A 24,176-nucleotide genomic window follows, 5' to 3' on the forward strand; every position below is an offset into this window, starting at 1 on the left:
CCTCAAGTGGTAGTCTAACGGGGGGATAAATATGGAAAATGGATTCTTTCTATAGCACCAAAAACTGAAACTACTGTGGAGAAGATTGTCAAAGAAGCATTGAAACCTTAGCACCAATGGAATGGGACATGACAGTGAGGTAGTCTCAGAAAATAAAATAAAATAAAAACATCAAACACTCTACACTGCTCACCCTTCTAAGACTGGAAGAGCCTTCAACCTTAGTGATCATTGTGGCCTTCAGTATGACAAGGATGAAGCTCAGTATGGAGGAGGAGCTTGAAGGACGATGGAATGAGGAAACAGAAGGAGACACTCACACCCAGAGGAACAGAAACCTAACTCTTTCAAGATTCCAAAACACTCTCCACACACCTTCAATTTTATTTTTTTCATATTTATTTTTTTGCCACCTGAACAATTGAAAACAAAAAAACAAAAACAAAAAAAAAAATCTTTTTTTCTTAAAAAAAAAAGGTGCATTACATGAAACAATTTGGTTCACTCCTCTTCGACTCTGGGAACTGTAGGATCATGGACCCTGCAATCTCATCATCTCAAATCCGGGGACAGTCTTATTTAGGGCATTCCCATTTTTCTCCATAGGGGAAGGGGCGTCTTCAAGGTCGTAGGAAGGCCAATTCATGTAAGCAAAGGGGGCACAGATATCAGGAGAGGTGAAAAGTCTCCATCCCGTGAACACAAACACGGGCTTTGGTCTGTCCTTTGAGAGATGTTCTTCAAAGCATGTCTATCTGTTTTTTTCGTGTAATGCTTACGGAAACAAGAAGAGTTTTAGAGATGAGAGAAACAACAATTTCAAGTCCGCATGAGAATTTCTCCTGTCCTAGTATTTCTGTGTTGTTTTTACACGAAGCAGACTGGTCCAATCTCAATTCCGAATTCCTGGTCTGGAGCTCCGATATCCATGGGCGCTACATCGGTAATGGGCAGTCTCGATGTCTTTGAGGTCTTGTATTCAATGACTGTCTTGCCCCATTGTCCTGTGTGTTGCTGTGGAAGGAACACAGAACATTAATATGTTGTTTTATTTCAGTTAGAAGAGTAGCTGTCTAAGGTCAAATGTTTGAGGGCTGGAGCATGCTTAAAGAGTATCTGAACTGATATGTGAAATGACGAAATAAATATGTATGTACAGTGCCAAGCCTTCATAAAACTAAGCAGTGTTCTTTTTTAACTGTTCCTTTTTAACTTTTCCTTGCTATAAGGGTTAAGAATTTAGGTATGCAAATGACAGTTTCTCTATAGTCAGACCTAGTCGAACTATAGCCTAATTCTCACTTATTACTAATTGCCAGCCATAAAACTCGACTGGCAGACAGCTTTTGATTGCAGGTAATTGATAGACAAAAAAGTCAGTAGTTCATGGACTCGGGTTCTGGAACACTAAAAGACAGTGTCATTGAGCTAAAACTATAAAAACAATAAACCTACTTGTATTTTTAGCATTTAAAAAGCAAAATAAAATTGTGGGATTCTAAAAAAAAGTGTCATATTTAGGAGTTGGATGAAAGATACAATTGTTTATCTCATCATTTTAATTTCAGTTCAGGTTTGCTTTAAAATGAGGCTCTGGAACTGTTTTGAAGAATAGGTATGTTCCTCCTTTTGTTTACATTACAAAATGACTCAACCCCTAGCTTTTACTGAGAGATTGCTGAAGTGCTGATACAATCTGCACAAGGATGATAAGAAGTGGAGGGGCACAATTTCCAACCAGAGAGAGGACTAATGGGAAAAGGTAAGGCCAATTATAAAGCAGGGAGAATAACAGCGATCAATAGAAATTGCACTTTGTTTGCATTATACATAACAAAGGTAGCACACCACTATCTTAGCTAAGGGATAAAAATCAATCATTACATGGTATATTATTTATTAAGGCCCCATTTGAGACATTTTAAGTACCCTTAAGTGTGAATACACTTTAAAATATTGTGGCACCTCTCCTCCAACGTAAACCTGGTAAAGGTCTTTATGAAGAATGAAGTTGCATTTTTATTTTAAGGCTCAATATGTTATAGGGCATACAAATCAAGTGCTTACCGTGCAACCATCCTCGGTGACACCATATGTGAAGCGGCTGTTGCCCTCGGCTCTGACTTCAATTTCGTTGGAACCTTGGAGGAGCAGGGCCTTCTTCAGGTTGCCAGTTTCTTGGTCCATGTAAGCTACGCTGTTCTTGCAGTGGTAGGTGATGTTCTGAGAGGCTTCAGTGGCCATGAGGCGAAGGAAGGTCAATTGAATGGCAACATCAGCTGGGTCGGATTCCTGGCTGCCATATTCGAACTAAGAAGAAAAAAAAAAGATCACTCTTCTACTCTGTAATGTAAGATGCACTACTGCTGAATTATGTTAAGATGCACTGTTGCTGAATTATCAGTGTACATCTGCTATACAACTATATCTGACTACATAGTGTAGTTCTGGGGCTACTTTGTAAAAAGGCCCTAGATTTTACACTTTACTCACTTGGAATCCATCACTCATTGTCTCGCCGAACCAGACATGCTTCTTCTCACGTGGGTTCTTGCTAGTGTACCAGTTCTTCTGTGGAATGGTAGCTTGAGTGGGGTATACACAGGTCTCTCCAGTCTCCATGTTGCAGAAGACCTTGATGGCATCAAGTGCACTGCCTTGGTTGGGATCAATAAAGTATTCACCTGAAGAGAAGAAGAAAGGACTATATTAGGGTGAAAGTAAGCATGAAAGAAAAAACTGTAAAACGTTTACAAAGACGGCAATCAGATCTGCACAGCTTATTCGCTAAGAGATCTTACCGCTCTTCCAGTCAGAGTGGCACATCTTCAGGTCGCGACAAGTGCGGGCTGGGTTCTTTCTGGTACCCTCGGGGCTGCGGATGTTCTCAATCTGCTTGCTCAGGCTCTTCAGGCTGGCATCTACCTCCATGTCACGGTCACGCATAACGTTGGCATCATCAGCACGGTAGTGTCTGTCGGATTTCTCCTGAGGAGGCTGGGGCATGAAGTCAAATCCAGCACTTGGAGGGCCAGGGGGACCTGGAGGACCGGGAGGTCCAGGGGGACCCTAAAATACAAGATAGAGAGTGTCATGGACCATTATGGAGGAGTTTTTACAGGGTAAGCTCTATGAATTGGTCAACATAATTTTCTGCGTGGAAGTCAAAGAAATCATAATATGTATACTTACAGCGGGACCAACATCACCAGTACGACCACGAGGACCAGGTGGGCCAATGGGACCAGGCAGACCGTTAGCACCATCCTTACCAGGGCTGCCAGAAGATCCAGGGGGACCCTAAGGTAGATGAAATACAATGTTAATCAAAGTAATTTGAGTATGTTCTTCCAGTCCAACAGAAATTTTTGTTCTGCTCTTATTATAAACATAAAACAATACTTACTCTTGGGCCAGCGGGACCAGAAGCACCAGATGGACCTTGTTCTCCAGAGTGACCCTGAAACAAACAATGTTTGAGTAAGCCATTGAAGAAAGCAAATTGTCCTCTAAACTTGTAGTGGAGTTGGTATTCTATGAGAATTGTAATTGCACTTGAAAAGTATATTAGCCCAATATAAAAGAAGGCTGGATTCACAGTGGTGCATTGCATAACGCATGCATTATCGTGAGTGTGAACTGCAATGGAGTCTGGACATAGACTTTAATACAAAGCCTGCATGCAGTGAGTGAGTTAGAATACCGCGATCAGTTACAGAGCAATACTGTGAACAGACCCATAGAGTTGTATGAGCAGTGAGTTGACATGCAGGCAGGGCCGGGCCGAGGCAGAGGCGAGAGAGGCTCAAGCCTCAGGGCACAGTGTAGGAGGGGGCGCAGGACGGGGCAGAGGCGAGAGAGGCTTCAGCCTCAGGGTGCAGTGTAGGAGGGGGCGCACAACTCACTCAGCTATCATTCCCCTATCATATTTGAAGCAGAGAGAAACAAAAAAGGGGGTACATGGCAGTGACTGCAAGACAAATATCTAGAGATTAAGGAATTGGGGGCCCTGGGGCACCTCTTAGTCTAATAGCAGTAAGTGTGTGACAACTGGGGTGGGAGTTGGAGGGGCGCACTTTGGTGTCTCAACCTTGGGTGCTGGAGGACCTTGTCCAATCTCTGCATGCAGGATTATTCTGTAATGCAACTGAGCACTGTGAACTAGGCTGAAAGGTAAAAGTGTGCTTGGGACTCAAGTGGCTGTATACTGTATGCTACAATATCATTAAAAATATAACCTAATAGAAGAACCCCAAGTTGGATACAGGTAACACTACAACCCATGATACTTACAGGGGGGCCGGGAGGTCCGGGAAGACCGTTGAATCCTCTGTGTCCCTTCATGCCTCTTTCTCCTTGTTCTCCAGCCTCACCCTTGTCTCCACGAGGACCGGCAGGTCCCTACACAAAGTATACATACTGGCATTAAGAAAAAGTTCAAAACTTGTCCAAAATTTGGGTTCATGCAAATGAAAAGGCTACTTACAGAGGGGCCACGAGCACCAGCGGGACCAGCAGGGCCGGCGGGACCAGCAGGACCCTAAGGAAGATAAACAGAAACTTGTTACAGATAGCATTCACCGAATACACAAATACTCTCAACAAGTAACTCCATTGATCTCTCAACAATGGTCCTATGTAACTTATAACCAACCTCTATGAGTTACGCTGACATTTATGGTGGTAGGATGTGGGATACTTTCAGAATTGGGCCTAACTGTTAACTCTCATCATTGCAGAGTCTAAGGGCCTTGTGTCCAAACCCCTTCCCCAACACTGGCAATGCTAATCCGCTCCATTGACCTTCCATTATAGAAAACTTGAGGAGGAGTAGCAGCTCAGCCATAACCTCTTCCTGCATCCAAATTAAGAGAGGCGTTGAACAGGAGCTCAGCCATGCCACCCTTCTAGAAAGCAGTGTGGTTCAGCAGTACACTGAAATAAGGAGAATATGAAGCTGCAGTCACCTCATCAAGAAAAAAAGTATTTAGGGAAATTTGGTTACAGAGCTAGAAGGAGGGGAGGGAGGTGCTGGTCTAATAAAATGTTAGATTTCACAGTGTCGGTAAGTTTGGGGTTTGTTGGTGTAACTTCAAGTCCCCCTACCACCTGGTTAAAGTACTTAACCTAGTGACAGAGTAAAAATATGACAGTAGTAGCACTTCCAACTGCAACTGATGCATGGACTTATAAGGATTCACTGCTTACTCTGATATTTCATTTGAAATCAATGGAGTGGGTCATGTTGTTGCGTAAGCAGATACATGGACAGAAGTTCCAACAAGCTCTTAAATCAATGTATTGATTGGAATGCAAGAAGTGTCTTTAGCAGTCACTCCTCCAAACTAGTGTCCCAACCTAGTGACAGGTTTGTTTTTAAAGAAGTAGTAACAATAGTAATAAAATATTGAAAGTTCTCAACAGCTTCAAGATATGTTCTGAATGCAAAAATCTTTACAAAATTCACTATACAAAAAAGTTGGTATACTTACAGTCTCACCACGATCTCCGTTCTTTCCAGAGGGGCCAGCAGGGCCAGGAGCACCAGGGGCACCGGGAGCGCCAGGAGGACCAGCTGGGCCTCCTTCACCACGGTCACCCTATAAATGATAATTTAGGTGAGACCCTTTCTTCATCGCAACACAAAGTTGAGGATATCAGAATGAAATGACCAAAAACATAACTTAGCTGGCATAACATACCTTGGGTCCAGCAGCACCATCACGACCAGGAGCACCTTCAGAGCCAGGAGATCCCTGAAGACAAGCAGAAGACAAGTGTCAGTGGTCTGCCACCTTGCACCACTAAATGTTATATTTCATTAGAAATCTTGTCTAATATTGATTGCACCACTGTGGCCACTAGCCACTTGTGCATTGCTGTTGCCTGTGGCCCTCAAAATATAATGCAGTATATGCCTACCTTTAACAGAAGGAGGTGACTAGAAGTACATTTTACTCCTCAGGAGAGCAGCTAATATTCAGTACAGAACAACATAGATTCAAACAAGTCTGGGTCTGTGCCCATTTTTTTTATCTTCATGATCCCACCATGACTGAAGGCTGAGATTCTACAAATAACTAGTCATAACCACCAAGGATTGTGCATCTTCTAATATTATCATGGGGTTATATTGGACCATTATAAGCAGAGGTCAATATTGTTGGCAGTATCAAAATTACTTTAAACTGCAGTATTGTAAATCAACCACAAGATGTCACTGTCAGTAAAATGAAGTGAGGATCTCTATGATATTGTGTTTTCCTGTATTCATTCTCTCGGTGTACCTCTCTGTTCTAAATAAGCTGCATTTTCTGATGGGGTATGATATAACTGCATGTTTTTCTTCAGTAAAGAGACTTGTTATACTGAGTGTACAGAGACCACTCCGCTCCATCAATTATTTTAGTAGACCTCTTCAACTGCAGTGTATTCTTGAGTTTAAAGCTTAAACTCCAGACCCAGATATTATCATTTTTATATGTATCACCCATCTATATTGAAGGACAAAAACCCTCTCTGCACTAAGATATCTGTAATTTAGGTTTTTTTCAGGGTTGTTAATAGCCACAATCCTGATCTCAGACCTTATAAGCTGGTGGATTTTGATGATGCCAGTCTTGTAAAGACATGTTGCATCATGAAAAATGTTGTTTTAGCATTACATTTATTTAATTACACATAGATTGTGTCTAAATGGTACTAAGAAGATGGTGTCCATTTAGTCAGAACTTCTTTTGCAGTGGGTTGCATCACAATATATTTTACTCTAGATTTAAGATGTTGTGCCCTGCATGGCTATTCTGGGTGCCAGATTTTTGCTAAAATCACAACACACCAAAGAGTCACATAGGACTCACTGATATTGGGTCTCAGATGACGGAAACTAATACTGAGATAAATTCAGGAACACTTACCTCACGACCAGCTTCACCAGAAGGTCCGGCTAAGCCTGGTGGGCCAGCAGGGCCGGGAGGACCACGATCACCACTTGGGCCAGAAGGACCTTGTTTGCCGGGTTCACCCTAAAGGATTAAAATAGAGGACAGAGTAAACCATAAGTGGTGTAACTGCACAGTTGCTAAGTAATATCATGCTAAGTAGCTAAAAAAGCTATAAATAAAGACTTTTGTGTGTCAAGATGCAAAGTCCCAAGTTGCTGTTTAAATTCTAAGGTGGTACTCACAGTGGGGCCTGGAAGACCTGGGAAGCCTCTCTCTCCTCTTGCTCCGGGAAGACCAACTGTACCACGAGTTCCAGCAATACCTTGAGGTCCGGGAATACCAGGGGGACCCTGGGAAAGAGTCAAAGTAAATGTGAGTATCTATATTGCAATAAAAACCCACCCCAGAAAAGTACATTTTTATTTTACAGCTGCATTTATTTCTAATGTTGCACAAAAAAACCCCACAGTGCTTGATGTGTGCACTTGGGGTCATCCCAGGGATTACTTCATGTATTTTTTTCTTAATAAATGATAGGGAAAGGGGACTAACAGAATAAACATCAAAGGCCAGAAGTAGGAAAGGGTCACTTACAGCAGGGCCATCACTACCAGGTGATCCTTTCTCGCCAGGGGGTCCGGGAGGTCCAGCAGCACCAGGTTCACCAGAACGTCCAGCAGGGCCAGTCTCACCACGGGGTCCTTTTTGTCCTTCCTTTCCAGCTGGGCCAGCGGGTCCAGGAGGTCCAGCATTGCCCTAAAGAATAATAAGTGAATACTTGTCAAGCCACTAAAATGACAAGGGACTACTCAACTACATACTGCTTGCCTCATCAAAGAACAAAAACTTCTAAAATCTAGTTAAAAGACTAAATGTGAGATTGGCACTATGGTGATTCAGTAATGACTTTGAAGCCCTTAAAATAAATGTCTAACTAGCTATGAAGGTATACAGTGTAGACTTATTGGAGTTTAGCTGAGAAGGTATACTTTGTAAGCATGAACCTACAGGAGATTAGCTGAGAAGGTACGGTATATAATCTGTAAGCATCATTAACCTACAAGTGATGAGCTGAGAAGGTATATACTTGTAGAAACTTGCAGAAACTTGTAGGTTAACTCTGTAAGCATTAACCTACAGGAGATTAGCTAAGAAGGTATCTGTAAGCATTAACCTACAAGAGATCAGCTGAGAAGGTATATACTCTGTAAGCAATGACCTACTGGCGATTAGCTGAGAAGCTATCCATTGTAAGCATTAACCTAGAGGAGGTGTAACCAAAACGAAGCTAATGGAATTTGCTGCTGAATGACAAAAGCCCAAACCCTCAGTAGATTTAGTAATGGTGGAAACATTGCTTAGTCCTTTTGCACCATAATTTATAAAATTTTAGCTTGGACACTTTACAGCATATTATTAAATAGCAATGGAAGGCTCTGAACGATGTATTTCGAATTTCCGAACTGAGGAAAGTAAGATGATTTGCGATTCTTTAGATACTTACAGAGGGGCCAGGGGGTCCAACACGTCCAGCAGCACCAGGGAAACCAGTAGCACCCTACAGATGGAAAAGGGATAGAGCATACGTTTTGTGATCAACAAGAATTTTGTGATCAACTAGAATGGATCATCATAATTAAATAACTATTAGACTCTTGTCTTTATTATATATACTATATTGAGTATGGTACTTAATATACAGGAATCCATTAGTCAAGAATAAATAAATGCCCAGGGGTAAGTCTGTATAAACATTATGACATGGCTATGGGCACCATCCATATCTGGAATTTTACCCAGTAATAACTAAGTGTGGGTTGAGGAACATCTGAACATCTGATTCTTATAAGAACTTACATGTGGTTGTATTCTGCCCACATTTGTAAAAAGGAGCAAATGAAGCAGACTTAACTGGGGAAGGTGAATGACTGTGACCTGCTTTACAAAGTAGCCTGTTAGGTGCCCAGAAACTACCCATCATGACATCTAATAAGGCAACAACCCTTCTAAGATGTAATTCTTAGATGGTTACAAATTAGTCATACTTACAGGAGGACCAGCGGGACCACGAGCACCTTTGGGACCGGGAGCACCAATTGAACCCTGGAAATGGTAAAAAAAAACAAGGCACATTAATATTGCTGGTGGATATTGATTATGAATGCATGTGCTTTGAAGAGTCTATAGAGGGCCTTACAGCGGGGCCGGGAGCACCAGTGGGACCAGCAGCGCCAGGAGGACCAGCATCACCTTTGGGACCATTGTCACCTTGTTCACCCTTGGCACCAGGTTGACCATCAGCGCCCTATGTGGAGAAAAGATAAGAGTCAAGAAGATCAATGGATGTGTTTACTAGTGGAGACTAAACCTCTGTGTACTGTGATTTTTCATAATTTTACATTTCCTTTAAACACACCTGCCACTTCCTGCCCTATAATAAAAAGAGGTCTGCAAAACATACCATACACTAACTGCATGGTAAAGGGGTGCTATTTATTTTAATGGTAACAGTCAGTTCCCACATATTCGTAGATAGGTAGTCTGTCAACTATGGCATTCCTGGAAATGACTAATAAATCAGATGCTGCTTTCTAAGATAATATTCCCATTGCCTTTCTTTTAGCTGCTCTACAAGTCTAATGGTTATCATCAGAGCTACAGCAAGTCAGCAAGTTGACTCTAAGAGAAGTGCATGTTTTCACATTCCAGGTTTGTAGTCCTCTAAAGGTCAACAAAGGCTTTGAGGCCTTGTGGTTTACTATAGTTCTGATGTAGTGTGTCAGTTGAAATTCATTAACACTCATCTGCATGGGTTACAAAAAATGGGGAAAAAATCTGTTGTGGCCTTAACAATCCACACTCATCGGTTTGCAACTTGCTTGATTCAGATTGTGAGACTGCATGCTGTGAACAACACAGGCACCTCTCTCTCTCTCTTACGGCCCTTTTGATTCATGAGGCACAAAATCTTATATGTTCCTCCACAGCTTGCTTCAAGTTAAGCCATGTACGGTGCACCTGAAAGAGCTAAGGCCTAAGCCAAGCTAAGTTTAGAACTTTACCTGAAGAACCAGATATCGATTAAATTCACGTTTTTGCAAAGTAGGGCACAAAAAATATTATCTTCCCTATAACACATCCATTGCAAATTAACTATTGCGACTCTAGACTAATAACTTGACCTGACGGAATTAAAAAGCAATACCAGATATCACCAGCAAGTGGTGCTGCTGGAGGGCCATCGCCTAAATAAGAAGCGATGCATCAGCACTAGCTTTTAATTTTTTTAATAACGTTATAACTTTTGGGGGTTTTACTGCTGTTGGTGTCCCTGCTTTGATATTTCCTGTTCTCTGGCAGGGAAATTAGGACAGTTTTCCTCAACAGCAATAAAAACCTGATCTGCACACTTTTTTCTTGGTCAGTGACTCCAGAAGGAATCACAGGCAAAGGCCCAGCTCAACAGCAAAGCTAGTGAGGAAGTCTGCAATGCCTCCTATGTCTATCATTTCAAATTTCTTTAAATACTTTCACATAAAGATCCACAATAATAATAATACCATGACTGACTCCTCAGACCGCAGTTTTATGGCTTAACAAGTACTAACTATAGATGATATACATAGACAAGACATATAACATTTATATTGCGCTTTTCTCCTGCCGGACTCAAAGCACCAGAGCTGCAGCCAGTAGGGGGCGCTCTATAGGCAGTATCAGTGTTAGTGAGCCTAGCCCAAGGTTTCCTTACTGAATAGGTGCTGGCTTACTGCACAGGAAGAGGCGGGATTAAAACCCAGGTCTCCTATGTCAGAGGCAGTGCTCTCAACCATTACCATTACACTATCTGGTCATAGAGAGGTAGGTGGAGCCTATGAATGTAAACTAAAAAATTGGTCTATTGAAACTAGACGCCATAAGCAAACTAAACTCATTAAGCACCAAACAATGTGTTTGACTTGATCCAATTTATTGGAAATATCTGCAACTACGCAGCAAGATCCTTGCAGTGTGACCCCTACCCAAAATTCTAGAGAGACTGGCACCTGAGAGAAACCCAGACATTTTGTTCACCTGTCCTTCTGGGTAGCCAGACTGTAGTCTGACGAGTATTCTAGATTTTGAAACTAGACTGCTCTAGTCTAATACTACACTTCCTGGCTTCTAGGGTGTCATGCCCTCCATTGAAGGTCTCCAAATCTCTCCCCTCAACTGTAGATAACATCAGCTTAGTATGGTTTCCAAACAAATGGCTCTATCACTATCCGCTACATACAAATTTAAAACAGTTAAAAGCAGTACTTACAGGAGGACCAGCAAATCCAGCAGGGCCAGAAGGACCAGGCTCACCACGTTCACCCTGTGGGAATAGAAAGAGATCTTTAGAAGCATGCATTTTGTGGTGGGCTTAACAAAAGCAGAGAGCAGTAAGAGGAGGCACTTACGGGAGCACCACGGGCACCAGTGGGACCAGCAGGACCAGCGGGACCAGCTTCACCCTGTAGAGGAGAACAAATTGGAAAAGGATTAGGTGGTGTTAGGCTGGAATATGCAAGGATCACCCGATCTATCAATGCTACACAATACATTTTCTAAATGACAGCTCTTAAAAATGACCCTTCTATTTCAGTCTGCAGCCAGCAGTTTTTTTCTAGACATCCCAAAATGATGCTTTTCCTTTCAACCATGGAAACATTGCATCATTTAACAAGTGGAAACTCCAATTTTCCATTACTTTGCTTGCATGCTTGGCTTGGAAAGCAGGAATCCTCTTTTAGCACCCCCCATATACGTTAGTGTACATCCTTGTAAGAGGACTGACGTTTACCTGCATAAATTTTGCCTCACAACCCTGGGATGATCCTGTGTAGACATTCCCAGTTACTAATCCCTCCCTACAGCTCATGACAATCGCCACGGAGCAATCTCATAGGGAGAAAGGAACAGACATTATTTAGATACTCTCTAAGCATGTAATGAGGCCTGTTATCCCTCTCGGCATACTACAGCAGTATCAGAGGGTCACAGGTCATTTCTTTAACGTTTACCTCTTGTAAGTTCTGAAAGGCCTAAGCCTGTCTGGTCATGTTACTTCTAAAGTCACAATACAACACAGAAACAGGAGCAACTCCTTTACATCATAGTACCTTAAACATGTTTGTATGTGGAATTTGGTAGCTTGAATAAAAATGCTAAGAAGTTGTGATCTTGAGCAAAAATGATACCCAGCTTACCTTGTCACCAGGAGCACCAGCTGGGCCAGGTGGACCAATTGGACCAGTCAGACCTCTTACACCATCTTTGCCAGGAGCACCATCGGATCCCTTGGGTCCAGCATCACCCTGAAAGGAAAAAAAAGGTCAGTCTCGGCAGGAAGTGCAATGTAGTCTAAGAATAAGAGAGACAAGATTTAAGGCAAGACAATGAGAGTTAGACGTAAAATTCCAAGCTACAGCTGAAATGAAACTTTTACTGATTGTAAGGAATAAAACAACAGGGTGTGTAAGAATAGAATGAGAAGAATGAGAAGAGACTAATAATGGAGCCATTGTGGATTCAGTAGGAACAACAGGTAGGAACTTTCGGAAATTGACACATGTGGTTGAGGTATTTTGAACTGGCACTTACTCTGTCTCCCTTAGAACCAGGCAGGCCAGCAGATCCACGTTCACCAGGCATACCCTGAAGACCAGAAGGTCCTTGGCCACCGGGAGCTCCAGGAGCACCAGCTTCACCCTATTATGAGAGAAAATAAGACATTGTTAGACTGTGAGATTCAGAAAAGAAAAGGAACATGTACGAATTCATACATTGCACTGTGTAATATGCGTGTATTATATAAATAAAGGTAACAAAAAAGTTTCAGTATGAGTCAAAGACATATAAACATGTCATATATTTTAGAACACCTTTGAAGAACTAAGCTTGCCCATAGAGAAGCCACTCTGTCCTCCTAAGTGTTGGCTGCTACTCAATAGCTATGTATTGTAACACAGGTAGGGAAATGAACCTTCCCTTTAGGTACTGGGGACTACTTGAAAGCACCTTGGAGCATTTCTTCAAACACTACTCAGTCACCAAATCCCATTCACAACCCAACTTTTATAATTGGAATCCTTATCTTTGCCATTACTACCAAGAGTAACTCATGTATGGTGAACATCATTGTAAACTGTTTTCCCAAATGCAAAAAGCTGAAAGGTCCAGTGAATACAAGATCCAGGAACTACACTGACAACAAAAGTGATCCTAACTCTCAATTGTATCATCAACACTACTTTTTAATTAATATCAACAGCTAACATATTTATCAAGACTGATAACTTGTATATAGGATCTCAGTATAGACTATTTTACTCAACCAAGTGTTCTAAAATACACCTGTAGGCATTAAAACTCTTTGATGTGGGAACACAGCCACGCCCCTAATGATTGGTAAATCACCATTGGAAAAGAGCAGGCATTGTTTTGTGGACACCTAGTGCTTATGCAAATAAAGTCAGGATGCCTCTATTTGCATAACTTGGAAAGGTATATTATGAGTTTACCACCTTGCAATGCTTACTGTAATGTAGCTATATTTTATGATGTGTTGTTTTGATGGCTCATTACTTTCAACTACATTTTTAGGCTTATCCTGGCAATGAAAACAAGTCTGATTGGTGACCATTCACCAGACGGACCAAGCAGTTTCTATATAAAACATCTGTAAAAGACTTTACCCAGTGATGTACCCAGTGGTGTGAAGACAACAACTCACCTTAGCACCATCGTTACCAGGAGAACCATTAGAACCACGAGGTCCCTGAGGTCCAGGGGGTCCAGCAGCACCACGCTCACCAGGGAAACCTCTCTCACCCTAGAAAAAGTCAAACAAGTATTCTTCAGAAAAAAGTACAATGAACAATGCAGCACAAGAGGAAGAAGAAATGGAAAATCAGAGTTATGGTGACTACGTTTCTATCAAACTTTATATAAGTATTTATCAGCTCTGGTGTACATAGGCACACCTGTTTGACCTTTGGATATTGAGGTCTTCCCACATATCTTTGGCTGGACATGAAAAGTTTATGATACAGATCTTTTGTTTTTTTTCTACATCGTCACAGTCAGAGATCACATTTGATTCATCCAACATGTACAATGCAGTTCATCAACGATCAAAATATAGGATCAGAAATTAGGATTCCAGGTAAAGTTTAATAATATATTTTTTGTTTCTAGATTGGTGAATAGTCCTCTAGGTTGTTTTATATACCTTACATCCAAGCGAGATTTCTTTGTGTATCGACCTTATATCCAAGTTACATTTATTGAGGACCCCTGGGTTGGTGGATGTACCTTGCATACTAAGGTTGGTGTATCTACCATACATCCTAGAAAGATTTATTGGGGAGGTCTAGGTTGGTGTATCTACCATACATCCTAGCACATACATCCTAGCACAATTTATTGGGGAGGTCTAGGTTGGTGTATCTACCATACACCCTAGCAAGATTTATTGGGGAGGTCTAGGTTGATGTATCTGCCATACATCCTAGCACAATTTATTGGGGAGGTCTAGGTTGGTGTATCTGCCATACATCCTAGCACAATTTATTGGGGAGGTCTAGGTTGGTGTATCTACCATACATCCTAGTGTTATTTATTAGTACCCTTTAGACTGGTGTATCTACCTTACACTCTGGAGAGATTTATTGGGGAGGTCTAGGTTGGTGTATCTACCATACACCCTAGCAAGATTTATTGGGGAGGTCTAGGTTGATGTATCTGCCATACATCCTAGCACAATTTATTGGGGAGGTCTAGGTTGGTGTATCTACCATACATCCTAGCACAATTTATTGGGGAGGTCTAAGTTGGTGTATCTACCATACATCCTAGCACAATTTATTGAGGAGGTCTAGTTTGGTGTATCTACCATACATCCTAGCACAATTTATTGGGGAGGTCTAGGTTGGTGTATCTACCATACATCCTAGTGTTATTTATTAGTACCCTTTAGACTGGTGTATCTACCTTACACTCTGGAGAGATGTATTGGGACACACAGGGTTGGTGTATCCAGTTTAAATACCAACAGTATTTATTGGGGCCCACTAGCTTGGTGCATCTGCTCTATATCCATCCTAGTGGCATTTATTGGGTATAAATACTGAACTCAGAAAATGGCCAACTGGCATTAGAAAGGAAAAAGTGAGGTCCTCTAATCTAGATAATACACATCAGATTCTCCAAAGAAAGAATAAAGCAGAGCTTCTGCAAAATATACAAATGCAGAAAAAAGTGGGGTAAAGTAGGATGAGATACTCACTCTTGAACCAGCAGGGCCAGGGGGTCCAACATCTCCAGGAACACCCTAAAATAAAGACATTCAGATTAATATAATATCATCTCATACAAAGCCTGTGGAATGGGGGTCAGGAAATTAATTCAACTTACCTGCTCACCGGGTTTGCCACTCTCACCAGGAGCGCCAGGAGATCCAGGAAGACCCTAAATGATAAAACAATAGACAATGTTATTGACTGCTTGTAATCCAGTGTGAAGATGTTCAAGTTCCAGGTTTATGGATAATGTTGTCTATCTATGTGCGGGTATCATATTTGAAACTATTAAAGCAGGCATTTAACTGATTATTATTTCGCAGTTAATCATGGTTATGTTGCACAGATAGTACCTATGAAACTAAATGGATTACATAGTGTAGTGTAGAGAAAATAACTAAATATATTATTACAGGTGGCACTGGTAATATCATGGCTAGAATGAAGTCGGCAACATTTTTGAAGGTTAGCAACATCCTTGAAAAAGAACAATTACTTACTTGGAATCCAGGAGGACCACCGGGACCTTGTTCACCTCTCTCACCAGCAGGGCCCTGTAGAGCAGAACAGGTACTGTTTATGTCTGCCAAGAAGCCAATACGCAATAAGTCTTCAATACAGAAGAAGAAATGCTACTTACAGCAGGGCCATTGGGACCTTGAGCACCAGCTTCACCATCTTTGCCGGGAGCACCCTACAAGGCAAATAGCAATGATAACATAAGAGAGAAGTCCTAGACAAGTCACACCAGTTTTATCATAGTCAACTAGACAGCAACAATCCTAAAATAAATAGGCCCTAGATCACCTGAAATTGTCACACTAATGAATGCATTTAAGGTTAGATTTGGTGCACTGTACTTCAAAGTCTTATCAAACAGACCAAGAAAGATATCAAAAACACCCAGGACTTCATTGTAAGCACTGAAGGTTTCCTATTATTATGGGTATTATCTATCATCATATCAACAAAGGAAGTGATGAAAAGTATATTTTTTGAGGAGCGGCTTAGCTCCAGTTAAGGTCTCGAAAAGTAATTACAATCTTCTGCAGTAAGAGGACTTTTTGAAGGCCTCACTTGTACATCGTATGCTTAGCAATATCTACTACAGAGTTCTTTACATTGTGAATAACAGAACCCTGTAACACAACTAGATATCATTACAGCTATAGCTTTGTCTTCTGCAGATATTATGGAGCTGCTAATGGCTGATATATTTTCTTTATGAAGAAATGTGACATTGTTATGCAAATTGGAATGAGCACACCCAGCACATATTTCCTGTATCTGTTACTTTCTCCACTAACAATGCACATACTAGATAAATCTACATTCTTCTATGTGGCCATTGGAAGATGCATTCTATGTTAGAGCGTTCCAATTGAGGTGAAGTTTGCAATACTTACAACAGCGCCAGGGGGACCAGCAACTCCTCTCTCACCGGGCTTTCCAGGCTCACCCTGTGGAGGAAAGTAGAAAATAGTTAAATAACTGTTCTGGCTACATCTAGAATTTGTGGAGGGCATCATTTAGTCTAGTGGGAAATAATTATCTCAAAATGTAGTCAGGGGAGGTATTGTACTAGTTATGGAATAAGTAGTGACATTACAGGAAATAGATACTTACAGCAGCTCCCTTAGGACCAGGGAATCCCATAACTCCGGACTGTCCTCTGGCACCATTTGGACCGGGAGGTCCAGGGCGACCATCTTGACCAGGGGCACCCTATGACACAAAGGCAACAGGTCACTAACAAATTCATTGAGAAAAGGAATGGATGGTTGCAAAAGGAAGAAAGCCTACTTACAGCTGGGCCAGTCTTGCCATCGGGGCCGGGACTACCAGGGCTACCAGTCAGACCCTGCACGAGAGAGAAAATAAAGAAGAAAGTCAGGTAAATGGTTTTGGAGCAATATGAAAACCAAGCAAACAAATATCTATATGTAGAAAATATTACATTTAAATATTACATTTAAAATATTAAAATGTCTTCTTTTTCTAGTAGACTATGATTGCAGTCCTTCTCTATTACTGTTCCATGTTAAATAAGGCCTCCTATACCTTGTATAGGACTTGAAGCTTGAAGTTGTTGGGCCTTAGAGCACCACTTTTTTAAAAACAATAATTTATAAAGTGAATCTGAGGTAAAAATAAGGTTATGGAATAAAACCATCAAATATTTCCTTTCCAGGAGGAATAACAAAACACTAATCTACCAGAATAATGACATTTTTAGCTGTTAACTTGTAAATGATCAGGTCTATAGGCTTTGATTCTTCAGCAAATTACACAAGTTCCTTTGCTGAAATGTAAAACTCTTTTTTTAGGAGTAATTTTAACCCACTTTTTTTGTGGGCGTCAAGTGATGAGGTACATCAACACTAAGTAGTGTTGCCCTAAATAAGTGCTGGAATCAAATGAAATATAGGGGGTATTGAAGGCCAAAATCTGATTACATTTTTTACAGCAGTGTATCTAGACAAAATGCAGGCAGGGACACCAAACTAATAAACTAACTCTACTATGGTTTGGAAACTCACCTTGGCACCAGGAAGACCAGGCTCACCAGGGCGGCCAGATTCACCAGGAGATCCTTTGGCACCAGCAGGTCCAGTGGGGCCACGTTCACCAGGGGGACCCTAGATAATAAGGGAAAAAGAGATGGTTTGAATAACCCATACCAATGAGGCTTTGCTATGTGTTTAATGCAAGATGTCAGAAACTATGTCATTGTGGAAAAACTTGTGAAGTAGCCAAAGTGCCAATGCTATGGCATGTTGAGTGCTGTCCGATGGTCTCACCTTGGGTCCAGAAGCACCATCAGCGCCAGGGAAACCACGGCTTCCGGGAGCACCCTGTCAAGAGAAGACATGGTCAACCAAACATTACAGTAAAACATTCAGCAAATTAATAGTGAAATGTGTGTTTATATATTTATTTGCTTTTCCCTTTAAATGTCTATAGGATCTTTAGTGTAGCTACAACCATAGAGAACCAAGAAGCTACTATGAAGTTGAGAAATGTAAAAGTGTATCTGTCAAATTGCTCTCTTCGGGTCCATAGAGTTGACTGGATGTATATATTCATTATCATGAATTTAATTACTAAAAAATGCTATTATTCTTATAATGAAGGCATGTTTTTCCATGCTGGTCATATGTAGTTGAATTCTAAATTCTACTCTATAGTTCAGTACTAAAGGTAATTGTATGCCTTCAAACCTGCTTGTACTGGAAGCAGCCATTTTGTGGGCTGGGTCGGCCTATCTGTCATCTAGTGACATCACTTGTCCTTCCCACAAAATGGCCTCCAAAGATGAGCACTATCAGTAAAAATTAGGAGTAGATAAAATTAAGGCGTTACCCATACAACCAACAATTTCAGACTAAAAAAATGCAGCCTGAAACTGAAACCTGATTTGTCAATGCTTGTTTGAGATTAAGCCTTTATTATTAACCTTTCCACTTCCTTGTGTGTAGCAGAACTCATTGAAAAACATGTAATCAGCTCGATAGATAAATTTGTTAGGCTCTGATTTGCTGGTCATGATCATGTGCCCCTATTTTACTTCCTGTGTAGCCAAAAGCAGGAAGTGGTCACTGCAAACCAGAGCCTTACAGATCACATCACCTGATCAGGTTGCTTACATGCCTCTCTAGGAGTCCTGCTGCCCACGGCCAACTCTGTACACCTTCAGCTTGTGTTCTGAAGCAAAAGTTCTGAAGTCTGATACTGCAATATGTATATATTTCCAATGTATTTATTAGGCATGGTTCACATTGGCCTAGAAAATGGACAGTTTAGCGGACCACAATGGAACAGATGAGAATGGATGTAAATGGATCCAATGGTCCATTCAAACAGATCCGCTCGATCCGTTACGACGCAAGGACCGCAAGTTTGGGTCTGCTTTGGATGCGTAGCATTGAACGCTCACAAATGGAATGGAAGGTCATGGGTAGAAAACTGATGCCCTTAAAAACTATTCCGTTCCATGGATCTCTTTTTACACAGATCAATTTTCCATCCATGCCAGTGTGAACCGGTGCCTAACTCATAGAGTTATTGTTTATTTACAGATATTTTCCATGTTGTCCCACTTATTTATGCTATAGGGAACCCACTGTCAATTTAAATCAGAACACCAAGATAATTAGAATAAAGTAACTCCCACCACCCAACTTTATCAGTTACTGAAACTATTTTCATGCCTTTTTTTCCCTTGCTTATTATTGGCTTAGACATGGTTTTAAAACTCCTGCTGTGTAAACAGTGATATGCTAGTTTTTCCAAGTAGAGCCCAGCCAACCTATTGTCTTTAATTTTAACGCTATTATGCATGGAACTGCTATTCAGAAAAAAAGTGTCCTCTGCTTATCTCTCTGAATTATTCTAGTAGCATGAGTTGTAGGAATGCTCAAATTTTTTCTGCTTGGTAAGTTTTGAAGGACATTGAGTCTTTATTTAAGTGAATTTCTAAAGGAAGGTGCCATTATCTGAGTCATAAGCTTTATTCCTGGCTAGTCATTTCTCTGACAGGCACTTCCCTGCCCTAAACCTAACATACAGCTTGTATAGCACTCATTGGCAGCCTCCACCAGATGGTTATGCAGCATAATGTTATATTTGTCACCAGGACATGTTATATTTGTCTGAGGCATTCACCTTGTGCTCAGGACAAACCGTTTCTGAAAACCATTTTCCAATGCAGGCCACTGGCCTACATGAAATGTTTTGGCGTTGTTCTCATGGACATTCTACAAGGCAAACGGTTTTACAGACCATGTGACCTATGCCCTCAAATAGGACTATTCCTCATGGATTTTTTCCCTACTTCCCTTCACCTGAAAAGCGTAACTGAAGGCAAAATCCCAATAAGACTGGCAAAGTTGGCATTTTGGGGGTACTTACACGTTCGCCAGCAGGTCCGGGAGGTCCAGAAGGTCCAGGTTCACCACGGGATCCTCTCTTTCCTTCTTCACCAGGGGGGCCAGGAGGTCCAGCAGCACCAGATGGGCCCTAAAAAGCAAAGGAACAGGTGAAACAAGGCCTCTAGACTAAGATTACCATTTTTTTTATCAATGATAGAGACTGCAGAAAATACTTACAGGTTCTCCCTTGGCACCAGGCTCACCCTTGTTTCCTTGGCCACCGGGCTCACCCTAAAAAGAGAATATACAATATTATGTTGTGCCCCAGAAAGTTCAAGACACAATATTAGTTTAGCAATACCAGAGTCCTTCCTTTATTCTAAATCATATCTGATGCCATGATGCCCTTGAATATGGCCTATAATGAGACATTGTCTAATACCTTCACCACACATCCGAAATATGATGCCATTTTGTTTCTTCTTACATTAACATCACCATTATTTTTACCAGTAGAAATTATATACTACCATTTTTGTGATGAGTTCTTCTGATTAATATTATATACCAATAAAAACAGCTCTGCATGGGTTGAAAACAATAATGTATCCCCTACTAAACAAGAACAATCGTCACTCAAGTTAGAACTGGGAAGCATTTCACAGGTCAACTTGAACATGGACTATGAATGAAAAATATTCTATGGCCACCTTAATTGTGGACATTATGGTCTCTGAGGTCTAAAACATGCACGCAGGGCCAAATAATAAACATTTTAGAGGGATACTTACGTTGTTACCTTTGGGACCAGGAGAACCAACACCACCCTGAGGTCCGGGAGCACCACGGGCACCAGGGAAACCGGGAGCGCCAGCAATACCAGGAGCACCCTATATAAGATTAGAGAGATTGTCTGTTAGCATCATGGTAAGGATTTCTGCCTTGAAGACTAAGAGTACATTGCAGAGATGAACATGTAGCGAGATGGATGAAGGTACAAGTATAAGCTAATATATTGGGAAGTGACAGCATAAGAACAGGAAGGGACATAAAGTGCAAGAAGTAAGTGGAATTTAGTCAATATACTTACAGTGGCACCCTTGGCACCAGGTTGACCATCAGTACCAGGGTTTCCCTGAAATCAAAAGAACATACCAGTGAGTACTATGGTCCATCTGACAAAGAGAACACCTCAGATCTGATGTGCCAAGGCCACTTACAGAAGGACCAGCAGGGCCAGCTTGACCGGGAGTACCAGGTTCACCACGAGCACCTTGAGGACCATCGGGACCACGGGATCCTTGGGGACCAGCATCACCCTGTAGGACACAGATAATACATCACTGAATATAAAGTGTCATGAAATATATGTCTACTGTCTAGTGGATGAAATTGAAGTCATGCGACCACTAAGTGACTACAGTCCAGAAAGGAACAGATCTCAATTAAAATCTCAGTATTCTGTATCTGCTCTTGTAAAACATTAGAGTTGGACACTACACTGTAAAGTTGTCACCTGCCATTTTGCATTCTTGCACATGTAGAAGTTAAAGTAAAGAAAGTGGCATCATACCTTAGGTCCAACACCGCCAGGGAAGCCAGGTGGTCCACTTGGGCCAGTGGGACCCTAAAAATGAGAGATGGAACAAAGAGGTTTAATCTGTATTCCGTTATTCTGCAGTCTTTACCCATCACCCAAGAAATACCAACCCTACCTACTATAAATGTGAATACAAGCATGAACAAGTATTTACTATCCCTACTACCCCCCAACATTTCAATTTTCTCATGTAAATCCCAGTATTAAACCAAAGGGGCTACTTACGGGAGGTCCAGCACCACCAGGAGCGCCATCATTACCACGAGCACCCTACAAAAAATAAAGAAGAACATTCAAATTCATTCTTTTTCCCAAAACATTCCTAGATCCTTGATTCAGGCCTGGTTTAATTGTAGCTAGGTTGGCCCATATACTTACAGCAGGTCCAGGGGCACCGGGACGGCCTCTCTCACCAGGCAGACCACGAGGGCCCTAGGAAATAAAAAGAGCAAACATTATTGAAGAGCCTCCTGCCTAGCATCATCATTGATCTAAATGCATTTCTATCTCCTTATTTCCATTCAACTAAGTCGAAATAGGTCTAGTATAAAATCATAATAAAAAGTCATGGTTCATGTATCAACCATGATGACATGACTCTGAGCAACAGGCCAGCCATAGACTTGACACAGTCTTCGTTTTTTCCTCTGTTCCCAAAGTTTATCAGATCAGGTAACAATAGAACATGGTACTATATAAGCTACATGGTGCTACCACGACATGGTACAGTATAAGCTATGAACACAGGTAGGAACAGGTAAACATTTTTTGCATATTCTGGCTTCTGAATGAATATATACTCTGGTAAGGCAAATGTATAATGATATCTAATTTAATAATACTGATTTGTCTGGTCTTCAGCCAGTACTGTGTATGTTCTGTGCATTACTTCTCTTTCAGTAGTCTATGCCTGTGGTTCCGGGGACCACTTTAACCAGTACTCTAATTCTAAGGAACACCTAAGTCCAAACCTTAGCCTGTAAAATAGCCTGATTTCAATATAAAAATACTACTGATTTATAGGTATTGAACATTATAATGCTTTCTACACTATATTTTTAAATCAAATTAGTCAGAGATGTGTCTCACAACTCATGGAAGGGGGCAGGAGTGTAGCAATAGGGGTTGCAGAGGTTGCAACTGCATCGGGCCCTTGGGCCAGAGGGGCTCCGAAGGGCCCTCCCTCAACTGCAGTATTAGCTCTCTATTGGTCCTGTGCTCATAATAATGACTTCTATAGATACTTTGAATAGTGGTAATCGTTAACAAGCTATTGCCCATCCCCTTCTTGCACCTCTCATACTGTAGTTGCCATTGGAAGGTTTTGGTGCGCCGTATCAATTGTTATGTATAGAGTGTTTGGGGGGCCCCATTATAAAACTTGCATTGGGGGGCAACAGCTCCTTAGCTACACCACTGGAAGGGGGCCATCTGATGCAGGCCTTAAGCCTAACGGTCTATACTGCAGGATAAATACATGTACTCTCTTTATCACATATTGCAAGGCCTTACGAGGTTCACTGTCTAAAATGTCTTCAGCACTGTTCATTTCAAGCATTAGTAACCAGAGGCCATAGAATGATCAAAGAAGAACCATTACTCACTGCTTGTCCGGGAGCGCCATTCTCACCAGGGTTGCCAGGTTCACCCTAAAAGTGGTGATAGGGAAATATGATCAGCACCTGAAGATATCGTCAATGAGCCATAGTCCGTGTTTCACCTGTAGGTCACACCTACCTTAGGGCCAGCGGGACCGGTCTCACCCTTAGCACCATCAACACCAGGGAAACCCTATTTAGAAAGAGAGAAAAAAAAAAGTGATATCTTGGCCTGATCCTGGTGGATGGATGGATGGATGTCCTAGACATGCAGTCATGATGGAAAACAACTCACTCTGTGTCCCTTCATTCCTGGAAGACCAGCAGTTCCGGGGAGACCACGAGCACCCTAAGAATGATAAATAATCAGAATGTGAGATTTGGAGGACACCCTTGATGCTGTGAAGGTAGATAATGATTGGTGGATGCTAACATCTACAGCATAATAATAAAAATAAGACTGATAACTGATCATGTAGGGCAACCACAATGGGGTTTTAGGGCCAATATTATTAATATCTCTATAGGGGAACTTCAGTATGCCTATGTTGAAGTAGCAGAATTACCGGTATGTCGTATAAGACGAAGCACATTGGAACACATGGGCTTATTTAGTGGTATGCTTCACGACTATTGTCTGTGGGGGACACAGATCAATAATTCTGTTCAGCGTTAAAGCATTATTGGCAATAGCCCAGATGTATGATGGGATATTATGCCCATAACTGCAGCACCCCTAGGCTGCTGCCCATCCCTCCCCCAGCTGGGTCTACAAACAATAAACATTATCCGTTCACAAAAAGTTATCTTGTAGTTCCTCAGTATGCCCTCCTGTC

At 41.5% G+C, this 24,176-nt stretch overlaps 1 protein-coding gene across 1 annotated transcript in view; it reads right to left on the reverse strand.

Annotated features, from left to right (window-relative positions):
• Window positions 1-381: 381 nt before the first annotated feature.
• Window positions 382-24,176, reverse strand: part of COL1A1 (collagen type I alpha 1 chain) — a 34,124-nt gene continuing 10,329 nt past the window's right edge. The window contains exons 11-51 of the mRNA XM_068263285.1: window positions 23,636-23,689; window positions 23,480-23,533; window positions 23,347-23,391; window positions 22,121-22,174; window positions 21,968-22,012; window positions 21,716-21,769; window positions 21,363-21,461; window positions 21,233-21,277; window positions 20,934-21,032; window positions 20,380-20,433; window positions 20,183-20,290; window positions 18,073-18,126; window positions 17,812-17,910; window positions 17,079-17,132; window positions 16,898-16,996; window positions 16,678-16,731; window positions 15,912-15,965; window positions 15,772-15,825; window positions 15,387-15,440; window positions 15,259-15,303; window positions 13,705-13,803; window positions 12,573-12,680; window positions 12,179-12,286; window positions 11,390-11,443; window positions 11,251-11,304; window positions 9,142-9,249; window positions 8,994-9,047; window positions 8,449-8,502; window positions 7,539-7,700; window positions 7,187-7,294; window positions 6,918-7,025; window positions 5,703-5,756; window positions 5,493-5,600; window positions 4,487-4,540; window positions 4,294-4,401; window positions 3,407-3,460; window positions 3,193-3,300; window positions 2,802-3,069; window positions 2,494-2,684; window positions 2,068-2,310; window positions 382-1,014 (exon numbers count right to left, since the gene is read on the reverse strand). Of these exons, the coding sequence (XP_068119386.1) occupies window positions 868-1,014; window positions 2,068-2,310; window positions 2,494-2,684; window positions 2,802-3,069; window positions 3,193-3,300; window positions 3,407-3,460; window positions 4,294-4,401; window positions 4,487-4,540; window positions 5,493-5,600; window positions 5,703-5,756; window positions 6,918-7,025; window positions 7,187-7,294; window positions 7,539-7,700; window positions 8,449-8,502; window positions 8,994-9,047; window positions 9,142-9,249; window positions 11,251-11,304; window positions 11,390-11,443; window positions 12,179-12,286; window positions 12,573-12,680; window positions 13,705-13,803; window positions 15,259-15,303; window positions 15,387-15,440; window positions 15,772-15,825; window positions 15,912-15,965; window positions 16,678-16,731; window positions 16,898-16,996; window positions 17,079-17,132; window positions 17,812-17,910; window positions 18,073-18,126; window positions 20,183-20,290; window positions 20,380-20,433; window positions 20,934-21,032; window positions 21,233-21,277; window positions 21,363-21,461; window positions 21,716-21,769; window positions 21,968-22,012; window positions 22,121-22,174; window positions 23,347-23,391; window positions 23,480-23,533; window positions 23,636-23,689 (3,630 nt within the window). The 3' untranslated portion in view covers window positions 382-867. The remainder of the gene's footprint in view (window positions 1,015-2,067; window positions 2,311-2,493; window positions 2,685-2,801; window positions 3,070-3,192; window positions 3,301-3,406; window positions 3,461-4,293; window positions 4,402-4,486; window positions 4,541-5,492; window positions 5,601-5,702; window positions 5,757-6,917; window positions 7,026-7,186; window positions 7,295-7,538; window positions 7,701-8,448; window positions 8,503-8,993; window positions 9,048-9,141; window positions 9,250-11,250; window positions 11,305-11,389; window positions 11,444-12,178; window positions 12,287-12,572; window positions 12,681-13,704; window positions 13,804-15,258; window positions 15,304-15,386; window positions 15,441-15,771; window positions 15,826-15,911; window positions 15,966-16,677; window positions 16,732-16,897; window positions 16,997-17,078; window positions 17,133-17,811; window positions 17,911-18,072; window positions 18,127-20,182; window positions 20,291-20,379; window positions 20,434-20,933; window positions 21,033-21,232; window positions 21,278-21,362; window positions 21,462-21,715; window positions 21,770-21,967; window positions 22,013-22,120; window positions 22,175-23,346; window positions 23,392-23,479; window positions 23,534-23,635; window positions 23,690-24,176) is intronic.

The sequence above is a fragment of the Hyperolius riggenbachi genome, chromosome 12, assembly GCF_040937935.1.
Source record: "Hyperolius riggenbachi isolate aHypRig1 chromosome 12, aHypRig1.pri, whole genome shotgun sequence".
NCBI lineage: Eukaryota > Metazoa > Chordata > Amphibia > Anura > Hyperoliidae > Hyperolius > Hyperolius riggenbachi.